Genomic DNA, 19,269 nt, shown 5'->3' on the forward strand with positions numbered 1-19,269 from the left:
ATGTTTTCTGTCAAAATTATAAAAAAAGAATCAAATTCTGCCAAGGTTAAATACAGTGTCTATATAACCACCCTTTTTATCCTGTGCTATAGAGTGAACTCTCCTTTTTATCTTCATGGCTCTATTTTTAATTCCATTCAGCCATTTCATCTTATTTAATTTCTTGGTCTGACTTCAATGTTTTCTTCTTATAACCTGCTCCCATGAGTTACTCAGTCACTGTTATCTTGCGTCAGGAGACATGTGTTCAGTTCCCAGCTCTGGCACTGACCTCATGTGTAACCTCAGGAAAGTCACTGCATCTTTCTCTCTTTGTTTCCCTCCATCCTTTGTCTGTTTTATCTATCTGAATCACAAGCAATTTGGGGTAGGGATTCTGTCTTTTATGATGTGCTTGTACAGTGCCCAGGACAATAGGGCCCTGATCTTGTTTGGTGCTACTATAATACACATAATTATGGCTGTTGATTATTCAGTTAACTCATGCAATTAACTCAAAAAAATTAATTGTGATTTAAAAAATTAACGACAATTAATTGCAGTTTAATTGCACTGGGTTAAACAATAGACTGCCAATTGAAATGTATTAAATATTTTGGATGTTTTTATTACAAATATTTGCACTGTAAAAATGATAAGCAAAAGAAATTGTATTTTTCAATTCACCTCATACAGGTAGTGCAATCTATTTGTCATGAAAGTGCAATTTACAGATGTAGATTTTTTTTGTTACATAACCGCACTCAAAAACAAAGCAATGTAAAACTTCTAAAAGTCCATTCAGTCCTACTTCTTGTTCAGCCAATTGCTAAGTGTAACGGGTTGGGACTCACTCCTGCAGTGCCTCCTGCTGGTGACTCCAGGAATTAGCTCTGTTCAGTGGAGCGCCTCCTCCTGGTGGTGTCCCGTCCGTCGTTCTGCCCTCTGTTGCTCTCTCTGGACCCGCGTTGCTGCCTGCTCAGCGGCGTCCTCTTTGAGGCCACTGCCCTCCGGCAGTGCCCCTTAGTCCATCTGCACCCCTTCCGGGGATTGGTGATCAGCAGTCCTACACCCCTGCCACCATGTCCAACCGCCCTCTGCATCCAATCCCTCTTGTCAGGGATCTGGCGTAGCACAATGGCCACTCCCTATGGCCAATGGCTGGGTGTTCTGCAAGGGAGGTAGGGGGGGACCCAGGCCCACTCTCTACTCTGGGTCCTGGCCCAGGGACCGTCTGGCGGCAGCCTCACTGTCCTCCTTCTCTCCCCTCGTCTGTCTGCTTCCCTGGGCCGCTTCCCCTATGGCCCCTTGCACCCGCTAGGCCCTTCCCTTCAGGGCCAGCAGCCTGGCGGCTATGGGCTCAAGCTCTCTAGCATCCCCGAGCCTAGCCAGCACTGCACTGTCCGTGGTGCTAGTCTCCACACTTGGAGACTGACCTTCCCCTGTCAAAGGCCTGGGACAGACTGACTGCTCCCTTCCTGCGCAGCCTTTATATATGTCTGAGCCTGGCCCTGATTGGCTGTCTCCAAACTGGGCCCTGATTGGCTCTCAGTAAGCCCTTCTTTGATTGGCTCCCTGGCTGCGCAGGCGGCCTGGCCTGCCGCAGCCCACTCTCACAGGGAGTGGGGCAGTCCACCCCACTACACTAAGACAAACACAGTGTCACCAGAAAGTGAGAAGAGGCATTTGCATGGCACTATTGTATCTGGCATTTTAAGGTATTTACGTGCCAGATATTCTAAACATCATACGCCCTTTCATGCTTCACCACCATTCCAGAGGACATGCTTCCATGCTGATGATGCTCGTTAAAAAAATAATTTGTTAATTAAATTTGTGACTGAACTCCTTGGGGAGAATTGTCTGTCCCCTGGTCTGTTTTACCTACATTCTGCCATATATTTCATGTCATAGCTAGTTCTGGGGGAATTCTGCACCAAAAAAACTAAAAAATCTGCAGCAGAAAATTAAAAACTCTGCGCAAGATTTTATAGAATTCCGCATACTTTATTTGTCAAAATAACAATATAATCACTCTGGTTTCATTTATTGTGGTAATTTATTTAAACTACTATAAAATGGATGGAGAATTGAGGTGGGGAGCATTGGAGAAAATTCCCAATACCCTTGCCTACCAGTAATGTAACTAGGTTTAAGCCTTTATTTCTAGTTATTAGTCAACAAATATATGCAGCCACATGCTCAGTGTTACATCATAGCCAATTGAAGACCAAGTGAGGGCTGGGGAATCAAACTCACAATTTAGTCCAAAAATTTAGACCAATTCTGATCACTAAAGCATCATAAGCATTTATAAGGCCATACTGTCCTTTACAACAGTCTGGCAATGTAAAGGAGCTTTAAAACTTTTACACCTTCTTACTCCTGGGGGAATTCACAAAGAGAATGGGAACAATTCACTAAGCAAGCAGGCTGCTATATTCTGCCCCGCCTGAGGGGACAATGCCTGTCCCACGCCTGCCTCCTCAGAAACACCCCGAAGCCCTGCCCCTCCACGCCAAGTGTGCTACAATAGCGAGCGAGAGGGACAGAGTGTCTCTCTCTCACACACATGACTGCGGTGATTTACGTCTCTATTGGCTGCTCTGGTGCCTGAACCAACCTGCCTCCACTGCCGGAAAAGGGTGCGTGACCGCTCTTGTGGCTTCTCTTTGCTTCCCTGTCAGAAGTCATTTTTCTGGGGGGAAGCAAAGAAATCTGTGGAGGGAGGGGGCGCATGAATTCTGCGCACACGCAGTGATGCAGAATTCCCCCAGGAGTAAATATTTTAAGAACACTTTCACTGCAGATTTGACAAAACGCAAAGAAGGTACCAATGTGAGATTTCCAAGCATAGTACCCAAGGTTTAAGACTCTGAAGTGCCTTTCAAAATCTGAGAGGGCTGAGGTGTGGAGCATGCTTTCAGAAATCTTAAAAGCGTAACACTGATGCAGAAACTACTGAAGCCAAACCACCAAAAAAAGAAAACCAACCTTCTGCTGGTGGCATCTGACTCAGGTGATGAAAATAAACATGCATCAGTCTGCACTGCTATGGATTGTTATCGAGCAGAACCCATCATCAGCATGGATGCATGTCCTCTGGAATGGTGGTTGAAGCATGAAGGGACATATGAATCTTTAGCGCTTCTGGCACGTAAATATCTTGCAACGCTGGCTACAACAGTGCCATGAGAACACCTTTCATGTGACATTTTAAACAAGAAGTGGGCAGCATTATCTCCTGCAAATGTAAACAAACTTGTTTGTCTGAGCAATTGGCTGAAAAAGAAGTAGGACTGAGTGGACTTGCCGGCTCTGAAGTTTTACATTGTTTTATTTTTGAATGCAGTTTTTTTTGTACATAATTCTACATTTATAAGTTCAACTTCCATAATAAAGAGATTGCATTATAGTACTTGTATTAGGTAAATTGAAAAATATTATTTCTGTTATTTTTATAGTCCAAATACTTGTAATCAAAAACAAATATAAAGTGAGCACTGTATGCTGTGTATTCTGTGTTATAATTGAAATCAATATATTTGAAAATGTAGAAAACATCCAAAAATATTTAAATAAATGGTATTCTATTATTGTTTAACAGTGTGATTAATTGCAATTAATGTTGTTAATCACTTGACAGCCCTACAGATAATAAAAAAATAATGTTGATTTCCAGTTGATAACAGTAGCCCATCAGGTTGATTTCACTCTTATTGAACTTTTGTCATACATTACAATATGCTAAGGAGAATGTTACCAGAAGCTGCAAAATACTCTTACATATGTGATTGATAGCTGTGGCAAAGCAATTAACAGAACAGGTGAAACTGAATATTTGACCCTATTATTTTCTATTCCTTAGGAATTTTTAATACTCCCACCTTCTCTGACTATGCCAAATACTCCCTTATGTTTAATTATTTTAGGAAACAATTTATGTTACTATTTCTTCTGCCTAGACCAATCAGCCCACTTCTGGACCAGAACACTCCTGATTTCACCACATTCTGCTCTGTAGGAGAATGGTTACAAGCTATTAAGATGGAAAGATATAAGGATAACTTCACAGCAGCAGGCTACAACTCTCTTGAATCAGTAGCCAGGATGACTATTGAGTAAGTTGACACTGAGCATGTATGACCTACATTTAGCAACCTTCTAAGTAAAAGCCAAATAATATTAAGCTGCAAAGTACTAGACCCAGTACAAACTCAGTTCATAGGGTGAGATTCTGTCCTTCACTGAGGTTTACTCAGCACAGGAGAGTGAGTCCAGGGAGCAGTTCATGGCTTCTTGATTCTTTGCCCTGCACAATTAGTGTAGTTTAGAGCAGCCCAATAGCATCTCTAACCTATTCCAGTTGGTAACAGTCATTTTAGGACTGTCTGCCAACTGAAAATTGGCAGAGGACATCAGTGGAGCAAGAACAACCCCATTCTCCTCCCTGGCATGTCTTTATACTAGGGCTGAGGAGGCAGGAGGCTTAGAAGCTGCCCATGCCAGCTGAGAGCTCCTCCTAAAAGGGGAAATTCTTAGCTGCCAGATATGGCCAGTGTTTGAATTTTTGGGCCACCTGAGCAGTACAAATGTGCCAGACTCTCAGAGACACTATAGCCCATTTTTTTATTTATATGAAAATCACCACCCCCACCCCCAGATCACTCCCTGCTAACGAGCATATCTCAAAGAATGGAAGATATTGAGATTCCCCTTGTAGAATGTCCTACAGATTTTTGCATGCTGTCTGTGTTGTGGGAAAAAGGGGTTTGCATCCTTGCAAAGGAAGCATGGTTAGCATGAGGCACAATGATTTGCTGGAGGTCGAGTGTGCCTCTATATTGGCTCTGTTGGCTCTTATAGGTCTTCTTGGCTTCCAGGAAGCAGAGCCCCAGGCCCTGCCCATTCCACCCTCTTCCCAGAGAGGCTTTGCAGGTCAGAACTTAGTGGGGATGGTGTTATGGAGGCAGCTGCTCCCTACCTTCCACCTACCATATGGCAGCGATAGATCCGTATGCAGAGGGTTCCTACATGCATGTCTCTAAAGGGCACAGTGTAGTGACAGTAATCTTCCCCTTATACAATGACTTCATCCTGAAAGCATCCCAGTAGGAATGTTTTCCTACACTGAGTTTTCTTCATAGGCACAGTTACACATGATAAGTGATGCAAAATAATTTTGTCTCACTCCCAAAACTAGGGAAATGTACATTTCTGATGAAAAGATTGAGTAGGGTTTTAGGCACAATTCACAGTATTGATACAAGGTTCCAGTATAGCTTTGGTATATTCAAACATGGGTGCCCAGAGTACTAGTTAGTTTTAAGTGACTGCTTTGTCCTATATAAGTGCACTGTACATTGAATAATTAATACTGTACACATTTATCTTTCCCAGTGATGTGATGAGTTTAGGAATCACGTTGGTTGGTCATCAAAAGAAAATTATGAGCAGCATTCAGACTATGAGAGCACAAATGCTACATTTACACGGCACTGGCATCCAAGTGTGATAGACATTTCTCCCTTATGAGGGAGGTGACAGACTGAGAGAACAACACTGGCCTTCAGTATACATGAAGTGCTGCTAGAAGACACTTGATCTCCTGGGTCCTTCCTGCAGTGAAGAGAAGATCTACAAGAAGCACCTACAGACTTGAACTCCTAAGTGCCACCAGAGGTTACTAAAAGGGAATTGGGATCCACCACTGATGGCAAGGAAAACAGCAGTGACAATAAACAAAGTACTACCTGAAACACATACAAACACCTTGAGCTCTCTAACCTCCTTTTTATCTAATAGACTTTTTAAAATGTACATAAAGAATTTAAAAAAGAATATATTTGTCAGATAAAATCATGATATTATTGTTAAATTCAGCAAAATATTTTCCTTAAATCTTGATTTAAAAATCTTTTTTTAATCATTTGTGTTTATTCTTCATAAAGACCTTCTTTTAGTATGATGTTTATATCGCTGGACCTTTCTAGGGCTAATTCTATGACACATTACTACACTGGGTACCTCTGAAAGGTTACTAGAAGTTTTAGAAATGTAAGAAGCATGACTGAGCAACATATATCCGTCCAAACATTGGTATCCTTTTTTGTGCCATTTTATTCTGTTAAATCAACAGTGTATTGACATGGTTTGCTAACTGGCAGGGAGTCAAGAAAATGCAAGTTGCTAAGAGCTCTGATATTTTTTAAAGAATTTTTTAAAGTTAAACATATATTATCTTTTAAAGGAAAAAAGGAAAAAAAGCAATAATGACCCCTAAGTAGTCCTAGGCACTTTTAACAAATTGTTTGCAAGATGATTTTAGTGGACTAGATTTAAGGTGAGATTTTCTAAGGAGTAGATCCATAACTGAAAACCTACTGAGGTATTTTATGGAGTGCCTCAGAAGTCAGGTGCAGTTCTCCAGTGTTACCTAACTATTTTAATCTGAGCACATCACATTTTTTTTCAATGCTCTGCATTAGCAAATCTGAGAGAAATGTCTGGCATATATTTTATATGCATTTCAGTTGAGTGCAGTCCAGCTGTGAGAATAAGGATTTTCCTTTTATATTAGAACTGTAGAGCAGGAGGCAAGGGGCAGTTCAGAATTTTCACATTTTTTACTAGCTTTTATTGCTCTCAACACAAACACTGTACACACACACATTCATTTGGGAACTCGAGCGCAAAAGTACTTCCTCAATTAAAAACTTTTACGCCATTTTTATTTATATATGTACCTTATTTTACTAAAACATTAAACTACCAGAAGCAATAAGGAAGTCTGGCTACAGATATTGCAGGAATGTATACACATCAGAGAGAGATGCTTTCAGAAATTATGAAAATCGTGAACTACCCCTTCAGTGAAATGCTGAACTTCCAAAGAGAATTGGGCTGCTTCTGTTGATTTTGATAGAGAACGATCCCAGGGATCAGTCATAATTGGTCTTGTTTGATAATGTGGGCATCCACAAAAAAACTGTAAATCTTCCTTTGTAAAACTTGTAAATTTAATTTATACTGTCTTGTTTTGTACACACATTTCTGTGTAGTGAGCTCTGAATACATTGAAAATGCACTATATTTTTCTATTTTACTTGCAGAGCATCACAAAAAACATGTATTTTCAGTGCTACATAATGTGTTTTCCCACATTTAGGACCAAAGACAGCTACAGAAAACTCAAATGGATCATTCCTCTCTCTCCCCACACCCTTTTTTTATTCCTGTGCAGTGTTACATTTTCCATTTTATTTATTTGTTTGGTTAGAAAAATCAGTTTGATTATACCAATTTTTTTCTCCCTCTGCCTTTGTTGAAGAAAATCTGTAAAAAGCTTTTAATTAGCATAATCCCGTTACATAGACACTTCCATTTGTAATCTTTGTAATAGACTGTAAATATATTTTTGGAACTATAACACAACGTTCACAAGGATTATTTTTCAGCGTCCATATATGATCGTTTATGCATTTCACACCACTGTGCAGTCATGTTTAGAAGCATACTTTATGGCTTCATTTGTCCATAAGAAAGAATGGCGAAGATTCTTATTTCCTATTAGATTATCAACTCAGAAGAAATTGAGTTATTTGCATACACACAAGTCAGCAAGCTTTTTTTATTGTTAATAATTTTCTAAAAAAAAAAAAATTAGAAGACAAAATGCACTGCAAGTCCAATTTTCAAACTAATGCACCTAAACCATCAGGCACTTAAGTTAGCAATTGGGAATCTAACTGTAGGCAGCCAGTTTTGAAAATGTTGACGCTAAATCTACAGTAAGGAACCTAGGCTGGACTTTTCAAAGGGGCCTAATGTACTCAGCTGTCCACATCCCATCATATTGCAATGGAATTTGGATGCCTAACTCCACTACTGCCTTTTGAAAGCCCCAGTTCTAAATATACACATCTCATGGGAGATGTGGACAAACCCCATTTTAAATGGAAAATGAGGCAAACACCTGTATGCGACTATGTTCAACAGGCACATCATATCTGAGTGTCCCCTTTGTTCTTTCAACAAGGGCCTGAAGGACATTCTCCAGTTCACTGCTACGGCAGTGTGCTGGCTATCAAATCTAGATACAAATTTGTAATAATTGCTACCTAGCCAAGCCATATGAAAGAAGAAGTTCTAAATAAGTGGTCTGACTTTCAAAAGTGTTGAGCCTCCTCCAGCATTCAGTCCTTGACTCAGCAAGATATAATCATGTGGGTCACTTTGTAGACCCTTCATGGGACTTGGGCACATATTTAACCTTAAGCACATATTTAAGTGCTTTGCTGAATAAGGGTTAACTTAACGTGATTAAATGCCTTGCTATATTGGGGCCTCATAGTTTAGAAGCTGTAGGATGATCAATTATTTTCCATATCAAACCACTTACTTAAGTACCTAACTATGGATTTAAGAGTTGAACTTCAAGCTCCCACTTTTGAAGATTTGGGGGTTTAGGGGCTCGCTCATGCAAGGTGCAATGCTACTCCTTTTTAGTAAGAGTTGAGGGCTGCGCTGCACCTTTAGGAGTTACTGGCAGCATGGAGCCATCAATGCAGGTTTGAAATATTAACGTTAGGCAATGAAATTTTAAAATGAGGCTCATAACATTGCTTATGGCTACCTTATCTTTCCCCTTTACATTCATAGCCAAGCCATCTGCTTTGAATAGATGATATAACATTGATTGTTCATCTATATATCTTGACTGCCTTAAAGTTGCTACATATTCGTATGCCTTTGAAACGGGAAGGACAGACCGTCAAAGCACAATCGATATTCAAATACTTAGTCTATCTTTCTGTCTAGAACATTATTGCAATTAGGAGTATATGTATGCATATCCAATTTTTAACTGGCAAAGCATTAACATAATGTTGCTTTAAATTCTCTATGTTTGAAGGAGAGATGGAAACAGGTAAGGAAAACAATGGCAGAAAAAGGTTGAAATCATCTATTGAGACGCAAGCATTTGGAGAGGAATAGAAGAAAAAGTGGAAATTAAAAAAAAAGGATTATGATTGGTTAGATAATGAAACATCACTTGGGTCAAATTAGAGCCTTGTACCCCATCCAACTATATTGAAGTCACTGAAGTACAGGGCGTAAATCAGATTAAAATTTCTCCTTGTGTGTGCTTGACTGCTGGAAAGTTATTTCTTCCTCATGAACCAAATTTTGGTTTTATAACTAATATCTTCCAGATTGTATCAAAACACATTGTCACTGGAGGATCGTTTTCCTTCCAACAGTGTGCAATGGCTCATCTACCTGCAACTTTTAAATAAGATATTAATTCTTTATTGCTCTAATTTTGTTGATGTTCCAGTGAAAGACCCAACTGGCCCACCGGTAAATTGCAGTTCTATAACATCTAAAATAAATTGAAATGTTCATTTACATACAGCTTCACTCAAGAGGCTACATGGTAATATATGATAAAGATGAATTTATCCAAATAATAACTAACTGAAACTCTGACATGTTAAAAAAACTCCAGGAAGGAATGCTTTTATGTATCTAAAAATTGAATGTTCTTAATATCTCAATAATTCAGCTCTCTTTGTATTCTCCATTTTAAAATTAGTTTTTGATATGTTTAAACAGAAGTCATTTGGCATCCACTGAGTTAGTTTAGAGAAATTATTTTAAATTACGTTTGCTTTTCTCCACTAATAATTCACAGAAAATAGTTTCCCAGTGTTTGGAATGTTACAAAAACTATTACTTTAATGTAGGGAATGAGTTTTACTTTACAATTGTCAGGTAAGAGTTGAAATAAAGCAGAATTTGTCCTTAGCTTCCAAAAGAATTGATATATAGCAAAATAACAGCAATATAACAAATTATATTACTAATTTAGGGTAGATTCGTGTCATTTATTCATAGCCCATAATTAGAAGTGATGCAGAAGTACATTGGCCCAGGGCAAGTTTCAGCAAGCATTCTACCACTTAGAAACAGAACGGATCAGATCATTGGCAGTAGGCATGGAGTATGATGCTACTGAACCAAAATAAGAGTATGTCCTTTTTTCACTTCACTTTAAAAAAAAAGTATTAAAAAAGTTAGAGATTAAAACCTACATTTTTTAAAGCCAACCATACTATTTCTGGAGTTTAAAATGTTACAATTATTTTCACAAATGTCTGTGGTTTTTCTATTTCAAAATTATTTATTTAAATAGAGCGTATATGGAGGGCAGGGGAAGAGAACAGTTCCCTGGTCCAGGTTAGAAATCCCGGTATAAGAAATGTCTGATACAAATGCTTGCCTACAATAACTTTGACACCTAAGCTGAGGCTGCAGTAATACCAGCTCACATTTCAAGTGATTGGTTCTGGAAAGTTATTTTTTTTATCAAATTTGGTAGCCACCTGAAGATGGTAGATTCTGGATTTAGGAGACAACTCAAAATGTCTAAGCTTTGAAGTAGCACACAGGACCAGAAGGGACCTCCTGGGTCATCAAGTCCAGTCCCTTGCTATCACAGGGAACCCTGTCATAAATCCCGTATATACATTTTTCAAGCAAAAACTAGTTAGATTGTTTGCCTCCACAGCTATTGGAAGACTGTTCCAAAATCTAACTTCTCTGATCGTTAGAAACCTTCTTTTAATTTTCAACCTAAATTTATTTGTGGCCAGATTTTACCTGTTCTTGTGCCAACATTGTACTTTATCTTAAATAGCACTCTTGTGATGTACTTATACTGAGCAGTCATATTGCTTCTCAGCCATCATTTTACTAGGCTAAACAAGCCAAGCTCTTTTAGAATCATTTTAGTTCCCGTAAAACACAAACTCTGGGCAGCAGCATGTTTTTCCCCATTAGTCCCCTAAGAATCAGAAGTCTGTCCAACAATTACTTTCAAGCAAGAATCTTTATTGCTTGCATAATGCAGCCTTCCATCTACTTAGGAATATACAGTCTTAAATTAAATTTCCCTTGAAAAACAGTGGTTTAAAGGGGGAGGGAGGGGAATAAGAGGTTGGTGAAAAAATATGACCAAAAAAAGACCATAAATGTCATGAAACCCCAAATATTCTTGGGTTCTCCTGTCCTTATTGGTATTGCATTCTATGTAGTGCTTTGCAGAATATGCATAATTACTGAGGCATATTACATACCAGATTAAAAGATGGAAATAAAAATGCATTGTATCCTAGAGCTGAAAGGAAGCAGAAAGCAAACTGGATAGTTTTTGTTTGTTTGTTTTAAAGAATATATTTAAAATGTGTTAGGTTGGGTGGCTTACACATGTTAAGGCAGCGATTCTCATCCAGGGAGCACATATTTGCCCAGTTTTACAATAGGGTACATAAAAAGCACTAGTGAAGTCAGAACAAACTAAAATTCCATACAGACAATGACTTGTTTATACTGCGCTATATACTATACACTGCAATATAAGTACATATTTATATTCCAATTGATTTATTTTATAATTATATGATAAAAAGAGAAAGTAAGCAATTTTTCAGTGACACTTTTGTATTTTTATGTTTGATTTTTGTAAGCAAGTAGTTTTTAAGTGAGGTGAAACTTGGGGGTACACAAGACAGATCAGACTCCTGAAAGGGGTACAGTAGTCTGGAAAGGTTGAAAGCCACCGTGTTAGGGTTCAGGCTTCCATACCCTAAGGGCCACAACAGTGAATGGATGATATCCATGAAGCTGGACGTGGGTGTTTAGGACAGATAAATGGTGTACAGTTTAAGAGGGATGGGTACTTTTTGAAGTTTATGAAATTAAGAGACCTGGAAGGTTATGTGCAGTAAGATCATGAAGAGCATTAAAAATCAAAAAGGAAAAACCTTGTCCTGCGCTTGACTGGAACCAGAAAGTGAGTGCAACAATAGGGGGAAATGTGAAGATGTTTAGAATGTGTGACTCTTACAGTGTGGAGTCATGTGATGGCTCCAAAGCTTGCAGGGAGGTCAAGAAATATCAAGATTTATTTTTAAAGTCTCGTAGTTAATAAAATATGGCTAATAACCTTGAGTGGAGTGTTTTTAATATTATGATTTTTCTGAAGGCCAGATTGGAATTTGTCAAAGAAACTAAATTGAGACAGATGGGAAAGCAACTGGTAATACACAGCCCATTGAAGCAGACTTGAAAAAGACATGAAAGGAAACTTTTACATTAAAGGCATGAAAGTAAAATGTGAAGTATGATGATATTTCCTCTCAGAGGAATCTAGAATGGTGTAATGATCGCAGAGTTCAGCACTGATGGTATGCAAATTGGGCAAAGTGAACTCTTGATTAGACTTGATTAAACCAGGAAAGAATCCCAAGTCAAGGAAGACTCAATCACAGTCATCATAGACAAAGTATGAAGAAGATGAGATATAGCCATGCCAAACTAATCCAGTCAGCCAAATGCATATTGGATGAAGACAAGGGAACATAATTTCTAAAACCTGAGAAGCTAAATCAAGAATGGCAAATGTACTTATCTATGGACCAAACTGCCTGTGTTAAATTGAACTGAGCACCTGATTGTAGAAAGGTAAGAGTTTATAATGAATAAGAAGCAATAATTTAGGGGTCATCTAAAATAATGTGGTTAACATGGGAAAACAGATCCAGTGGTTAGCTTGTGTTACAGCCAAAGGCCTACCTGTGCCACTGATATTAAAGTAGGATATCAGAGCTCTCAGATGCTTTATTCTAGCTGTGTGCCAGATACCCAGTTAGTCAACTAAATACTCAAAAAAAGTGGGGGGGAGTGCACATTAAAAGAACCACTAATGCTCTGAAAAATATATTCAGTGTTATAAATCTACATCTGTCTTTACTTAATACATTAAAAGGCAGGGTCCCTGTCCCAAAGAACCAATGTAAGTCATAGGGTAAAATATGGCTCCTATAGAACTCAACCTTGTCTTCAATGCAATCAAGATTTTACCTGGAGAGAGGAGATCTGTAAACAGAGGAGAAGAAAGAAACACAACTATTGTAATGAGCAGCATTTTGTGCAAGGGGATATGTTACTTAGGAAACTAGTGTTTCTTCTTCCAGTGGTTGTTCATGTCCATTCAAAGTAGGTGTGCACGCGCTGCGTGCACGCCTGCCAGAAGATTTTCCCCTAGCAGCATCTGTAGGGTTGGCCCTTGCGCCCCCTGGAGTGGCGCCACTACGGCACCCTATAAAGGGGCCCACCGACCCTCCACCCCCTCAGTTCCTTCTTACCGCCGGTGACGGCTAGCTGGAACTTCTCTTGCACATAGCAAGTTTGCAGTGTCCTATCCTTATGTATAGTCCGTGTATATAGTTGCATTATAGTTAGCTTACTTAGATTGTTGTATATAGTTCTTCGTAGTTGGGGGGCCCCCCACGTTTTCGTCGCCCGCTGGGGCATGCCCAGGTCCCCCGGGTTTAAACTCTGCAAGGACTGCGGGAAATTCATGCCCAAGAGTGACCCGCACTCGGCTTGTTTGAGGTGCTTCGGAGAGAGCCACCAAAAAGACCGGTGCTCTATCTGTAGAGGCTTCCGCCCGCGAACTCTCAAGGACAGAGCTCAAAGACTTAGGTCCTCCTGATGGAGGCTGCCCTGAGGCCACCCTCGGACTCGGAACCAGCCGAGGCGGTGCACAGCACATCTTCCTCAGTGTGGAGCACCCCGGCACCGGCATCAGGACTTAGGGCCCAGCCCAAGTCATCAAAGACCCAGCACCGGACGGAGTCGGGTCATAGGAAGTCGGCCTCAGTGCGGCACCGCTCACTGTCGCCGGTGCCCACCAAGAAGAGAAAGCCAGTGAGGGAATGGTCACCCCACCAGGATCTGAGGCCGACGTTGTCCGCGGGTGCAAGCGGACAGGCTGGGCTACAGCCCTCGGCGGCTCCGTCGACTCCCTCACCGCAGAGAGGGCGGTCGAGTCCGGACCAACCTAGATCCCCGGACCTCAGCGGAGACTTGCGCTTCCCTTCGATGCCGGAGGTGTTCAAGGCGGCCTCAGATTTGATGGGGCTCCCGGCGCCGGCCTCCCTGCACCATAGGGAGTTGCCTACAGTGCTGTCCCCCAATACAATCAAGGGGCAAGCCGGCCATGCTGTCGCCTCCCTCCCTGCACCGTGCCGCTAAAGCGGCACTGGACCAGATAAGAGGCTCCCCGCCGCCTCCGCACTGCTCTCCAACAGCACCAGGTGCTGCTCCCCCCAGATCCTCGTACTCAGAGACCTCAGACTCAGAGGCAGACTCTTACCACTCCAGCCGGTCGCAGAGCAGGAGATCAGTTTCGGGGGGTGAGCCACAGGCGTTACCCACAATGGCAGCAACAATGGCAGCCGCACTCGCAGTGGCCGTTTTGGACTCCCTGGGCCTACCACCAGTCGGTAGGCCAGGCGTTTGGTCCTCGATCAAGGTCGGCCTCGGTCTCCTTGGCGTCGGTGGCCCCGGCGCAGCTGCCTCCTCCACCGGCACCATCGCCGGGCAGGGGTGTGCCATATCCAAGTTCAGCACCCCCTAGCCGGGCACTGGCAGTGGCTTCAGTTCGGGCTCCACAGGCACCGCCCAATACGCCAAGCCACTCACTGGCGACCCCGGTACCGGTCGCGGTGCCGCATTTAGGACACTCGAATCCTCCAACAACTGCTCCAGCGAGCAGCTCAGAGCCTCGCAATCCAAGCTGAGGAAATCGAGGTGGACGCGGACCCTGTAGTAGACATCCTGGCTCCCTCAGGGCCATCCAGGGTGGCTCTCCCGCTGATAAAGACTACACGGGAGACATCCCACACCTTATGGCAAATGCCCGCCTCACTGGCCCCCACTGCCAAGAGAATGGAGCGGCGCTATTTCGTCCCCTCTAAAGGGCACGAACACCTGTACACCCTCCCCCTCCCTCTCGGACTCCCTGGTAGTGGATGCGGGCAACCAGCGGGAGCGCCAAGGCTTTCAGGGGTCAACACCAAAGAGCAGGGACGCTAAAAGACTCGAGCTCTTTGGTAGAAAGGTGTACTCCACGGCGGGCCTACAACTCCGCATTGCCAACCAACAGGCAATTGTAAGCCGATATGGTCATAACACGTGTTCAGCCATGTCGAAGTTTACGGAGCTCCTTCCCCAGGACTCAAGGTCAGAGTTTTCGGCCCTAGTGGAGGAAGGGAAGCTGATCTCCCGAGCCTCTCTCCAGGCCGCCTTAGATGCGGCGGACTCAGCCTCGTGCACCATGGCCACGGGCCTGGTCATGCGGCGGGGAACCTGGCTCCAGGTCTCTGGCCTGCCCTATGAGGTCCAGCAGCCCATTCAAGACCTCCCCTTCGAGGGGCAGATGTTATTCTCAGAAAAGACAGACAAATGTCTGCATAGCCTAAAGGACTCGAGAGCCACGCTTCGTTCGCTGGGCTTGCATACCCCTGCGATCCAGCACAGACAGTTTAGGCCACAGACGGCCCCACGCCCATACCAGCCTCAGACTCGCCAGGAGCTCGGGCGCAGGCGAGGCAGAAATGGCAGGAGGCGCCACCAACGCCACCCCTGCGGCCAGGCATCCGGTGAATCCAGACCACCATCGGGGCCTAGACCCCCTATTTGATGGTACGGTTGAGGGCAACCTACCCATCGAGACTCTGGATCCTTCTACCCCTACCTGTTGGGTCACGTCTGTCCCCCTTCTACCGTGCCTGGTCCCAAATCACGTCGGACAGCTGGGTGCTCCGCACAATAGAGAGGGGATATTCTATCCAGTTCTCCTCCCTCCCGCCCCACCAGCCCCCGTCCTCGTCCCTCTTCAGGGACCCATCTCACAAGCAACTTCTAACTCAAGAAGTGAAGTCCCTCACGGAGGCAGGGGCGGTGGAGAAAGTTCCTCGGGAGCTCAGGGGCAAAGGCTTCTACTCCCAGTATTTCCTAATACTGAAGGCGAAAGGGGGCCTGAGACCCATCCTAGACTTGCGGCGGCTGAACAAGTTTGTGCGAAAGCTCAAGTTCTGCATGGTCTCCCTGTCCTCGATTATTCCCTCCCTGGATCCAGAAGATTGGTATGCCACCCTCGACATAAAGGATGCTTATTTCCACATTGCCATAATTCCCCGGCACCGTTGGTACCTCAGGTTTGTTGTGGCCGACGCCCATCTGCAGTTCACGGTGCTCCCGTTCGGCCTGTCAGGTACTCCAAGGGTCTTCACGAAGTGCATGGCAGTCATGGCAGCCTTCTTGCGCAGGCAACGCATCCAGGTATTCCCCTACCTGGATGACTGGCTCATAAAGGGCCGCTCCAAGGAGCAGGTGGAGACCCAGGTGTTGTTCATCAAGCAGACCTTTCTCGATCTCGGCCTCCTCTTGAACGAAGCCAAGTCCACCCTGTCTCCGACGCAATGAATAGAGTTCATAGGAGTAGTTCTGGACTCCACCCACGCCAGAGCATACCTGCTGGAATCCAGGTCCCGGGCAATTTCCGAGCTTATCCTCGGGCTGCACCGCGCCCCGATTACCACGGCGCGACTTTGCCTCCGGCTGTCGGGTCACATGGTGGCGTGTACCTATGTGGTAGACCATGCCAGACTCCGGTTTCACCCGCTACAGTCCTGGTTAGCGACAGTTTATCGCCCAGCCAGGGACCCCCTGGACTCAGTGGTGTCCATGCCCCGCTTGGTGCTAAGCTCGCTGCAGTGGTGGCTCAACCCGCAGAAAGTGTGCATGGGTGTCCGCTTCGCTGCCCTTCAGCCCTCCCTCTCCCTGGTAACGGATGCCTCGGATCGGAGTTGGGGAGCGCACCTGGGACACCTCAGAACGCAGGGCTTGTGGTTGCCGGCAAACCTTGAGTTCCATATCAATGTCAGGGAGCTGAGAGCGGTTCACCTGGCTTGTTTGACCTTCCAGTCCCACCTGGCCGGCAGATGTGTTTCAGTCCTCTCGGACAACACGGCAGCAGTCTTTTATATCAACAAACAGGGGGGTGCACGCTCCTCTCCCCTGTGCAGGGAAGCCCTCGCACGGTGGGATTTCTGCATCCACAATGCTACCCACCTGACGGCGTTCTACCTTCCGGGAGAGCAGAACAGTTTGGCGGACACCCTCAGCCGCTCGTTCCGGGGTCACAAGTGGTCCCTCCAATGGGATGTGGTGTGCTCAATTTTCCAGCTCTGGGGCTTTCCCCGATTAGACCTGTTTGCCTCGAGGGAAGTGCTGACGGTTCTGCTCCCTCCTGGGCCGCAGTCGGGGGTCTCTGTCAGACACCTTCCTACAGTCTTGGGGGGTCGGTCTGCTCTACGCCTTTCCTCCGATCCCCGTGATACACAGGGTGATTTTGAAGATTCGCAGGGATCACGCACGGGTAATCCTGATAGCTCCGGCGTGGCCACGCCAGCATTGGTACACGTCACTCCTGCACATGTCAGTTCAGGCGCCCCTGACGCTGCCCCTGCTCCCGGACCTGATCACGTAGGACCGGGGCTCCCTCCGCCACCCAAACCTCGAGTCCCTTCACCTCACAGCATGGATGCTCCATGGCTGAACCCGGTGGAGATGCAGTGCTCCCAGCAGGTCAGACAAGTGCTGCTCGGTAGTAGGAAACCGTCAACTAGGGACACCTACCTGGCCAAATGGAAGCGCTTCTCCATATGGTTGGGTCAGCGAGGTCACAATCCGCTGGGTGTCCCAATCCCCATTGTCCTAGACTATTTGCTCCACCTAAGACAGCTGGCCTCTCCCTTTCCTCCATTCGTGTTCACTTGGCGGCCATCTCAGCTTTCCATCCGGGAGAGGGGGGTACCTCGGTGTTTGCGAACCCGCTGCTCGGGCATTTCCTCAAAGGTATGGACAGGCTATTTCCGCATGTTCGTCAGCCGACCCCTGCCTGGGACCTGAATCTGGTCCTCTCCGCCCTCTTGGGGCCTCCCTTTGAGCCTCTGGCTTCGTGCTTCCTGTTGTACTTGTCGTACAAGACCGCCTTCCTGGTGGCAATCACCTCGGCCAGGAGGGTGTCGGAGCTCAGGGTGTCAACATCTGAGCCCCCGTACACTGTCTTCTATAAGGACAAGGTCCAACTTAGACCTCACCCGGCTTTCCTACCCAAGGTCGTCTCACAGTTTCACATGAGTCAAGATATTTTTCTCCCGGTGTTTTATCCGAAATCACACTCTTCCAATGAGGAGCGGAGGTTACATTCCCTGGATGTCCACAGGGCCTTGGCTTTTTACATCGAGCGTACCAAGCCGTTCAGACACTCGACTCAGCTCTTCATCGCAGTGGCAGATAGGATGAAGGGGATCCCGGTCTCCTCTCAGCGCATCTCTTCGTGGAGCACGACCTGTATCCGGGAATGCTATCGTATAGCTAAGACCCCTGTCCCTCCGGTCATGGCCCACTCCACTCGGGCGCAGGCCTCCTCTGTGGTGTTCCTGGCTCAGGTCCCGACTCAGGAGATTTGTAGAGCGGCCACGTGGTCCTCCATCCACACGTTCTCGTCACACTATGCCATCACGCACCAGGCTAGGAATGATGCAGCCTTCGGTCGTGCAGTACTCCAGTCAGCAGTGACCTCCGACCCCACCACCTAAGGTTAGGCTTGTGAGTCACCTACTTTGAATGGACACTCGAAGAAGAAAAAACGGTTACCCACCTTTTAGTAACTGTTGTTCTTCGAGATGTGTTGTTCATGTCCATTCCAATACCCACCTTCCTGCCCGTCTGTCGGAATGCCAGCAAGAAAGAACTGAGGGGGGTGGAGGGCCCCTTTATAGGACGCTGTAGTGGCGCCACTCCAGGGGGTGCCAGGGGCGACCCTACGGACGCTACTAGGGGAAAATCTTCCGGCTGGTGTGCACGCAGCGTGTGCACACCTACTTTGAATGGACATGAACAACACATCTCAAAGAACAACAGTTACTAAAAGGCGGGTACCCATTTTTTATTCAACCTAGAATTACGCTGGCTTCCACTGGCTTATTGCAGGACTATCTACAGGCCATCTTTTGAGGTAAGTCTATGTGAAGGCAAGTTTCACTGGCTCAAGGCACCAAACCCCTGGTTCGACAAGAAAGTAACTACTGCCAACTAGGGACCCAGCTTCAGGGGTTAGATCATTAGCTTACAACTTGACAGAGCTGGGTTCAGTTCCTTGCTCTACTACTGATTGCCTGGCTGACTTTGGGCAAGTCACTTAACTTCTCTGTGCCTCAGTTCCCAGTCTGTAAAATGGGGATTTCATCACTTCCCTACCTCACCCAAGTGGTATAAAAATAAATACACTAAAGATTGTGCGGTACTCAGAGGCTAGGCTGATGGCACCCATAGAACTATCTTAGAGATATGTTGCCTACAAGACATAGA

The 19,269-nt window shown here is 44.8% G+C and overlaps 1 protein-coding gene across 6 annotated transcripts in view; it reads left to right on the forward strand.

The window, feature by feature from the left end:
- Positions 1-7,340, forward strand: part of EPHA7 (EPH receptor A7) — a 168,537-nt gene extending 161,197 nt beyond the window's left edge. For all 6 annotated transcript variants that reach the window (XM_039531211.1, XM_039531212.1, XM_039531213.1 and 3 more), the window contains 2 exons: positions 3,945-4,100; positions 5,380-7,340. In XM_039531211.1, the coding sequence (XP_039387145.1) occupies positions 3,945-4,100; positions 5,380-5,494 (271 nt within the window). In that variant the 3' untranslated portion in view covers positions 5,495-7,340. The remainder of the gene's footprint in view (positions 1-3,944; positions 4,101-5,379) is intronic.
- Positions 7,341-19,269: the final 11,929 nt, after the last annotated feature.

The sequence above is a fragment of the Mauremys reevesii genome, linkage group 3 (genome assembly GCF_016161935.1).
Source record: "Mauremys reevesii isolate NIE-2019 linkage group 3, ASM1616193v1, whole genome shotgun sequence".
Classification (NCBI taxonomy): Eukaryota; Metazoa; Chordata; order Testudines; family Geoemydidae; genus Mauremys; species Mauremys reevesii.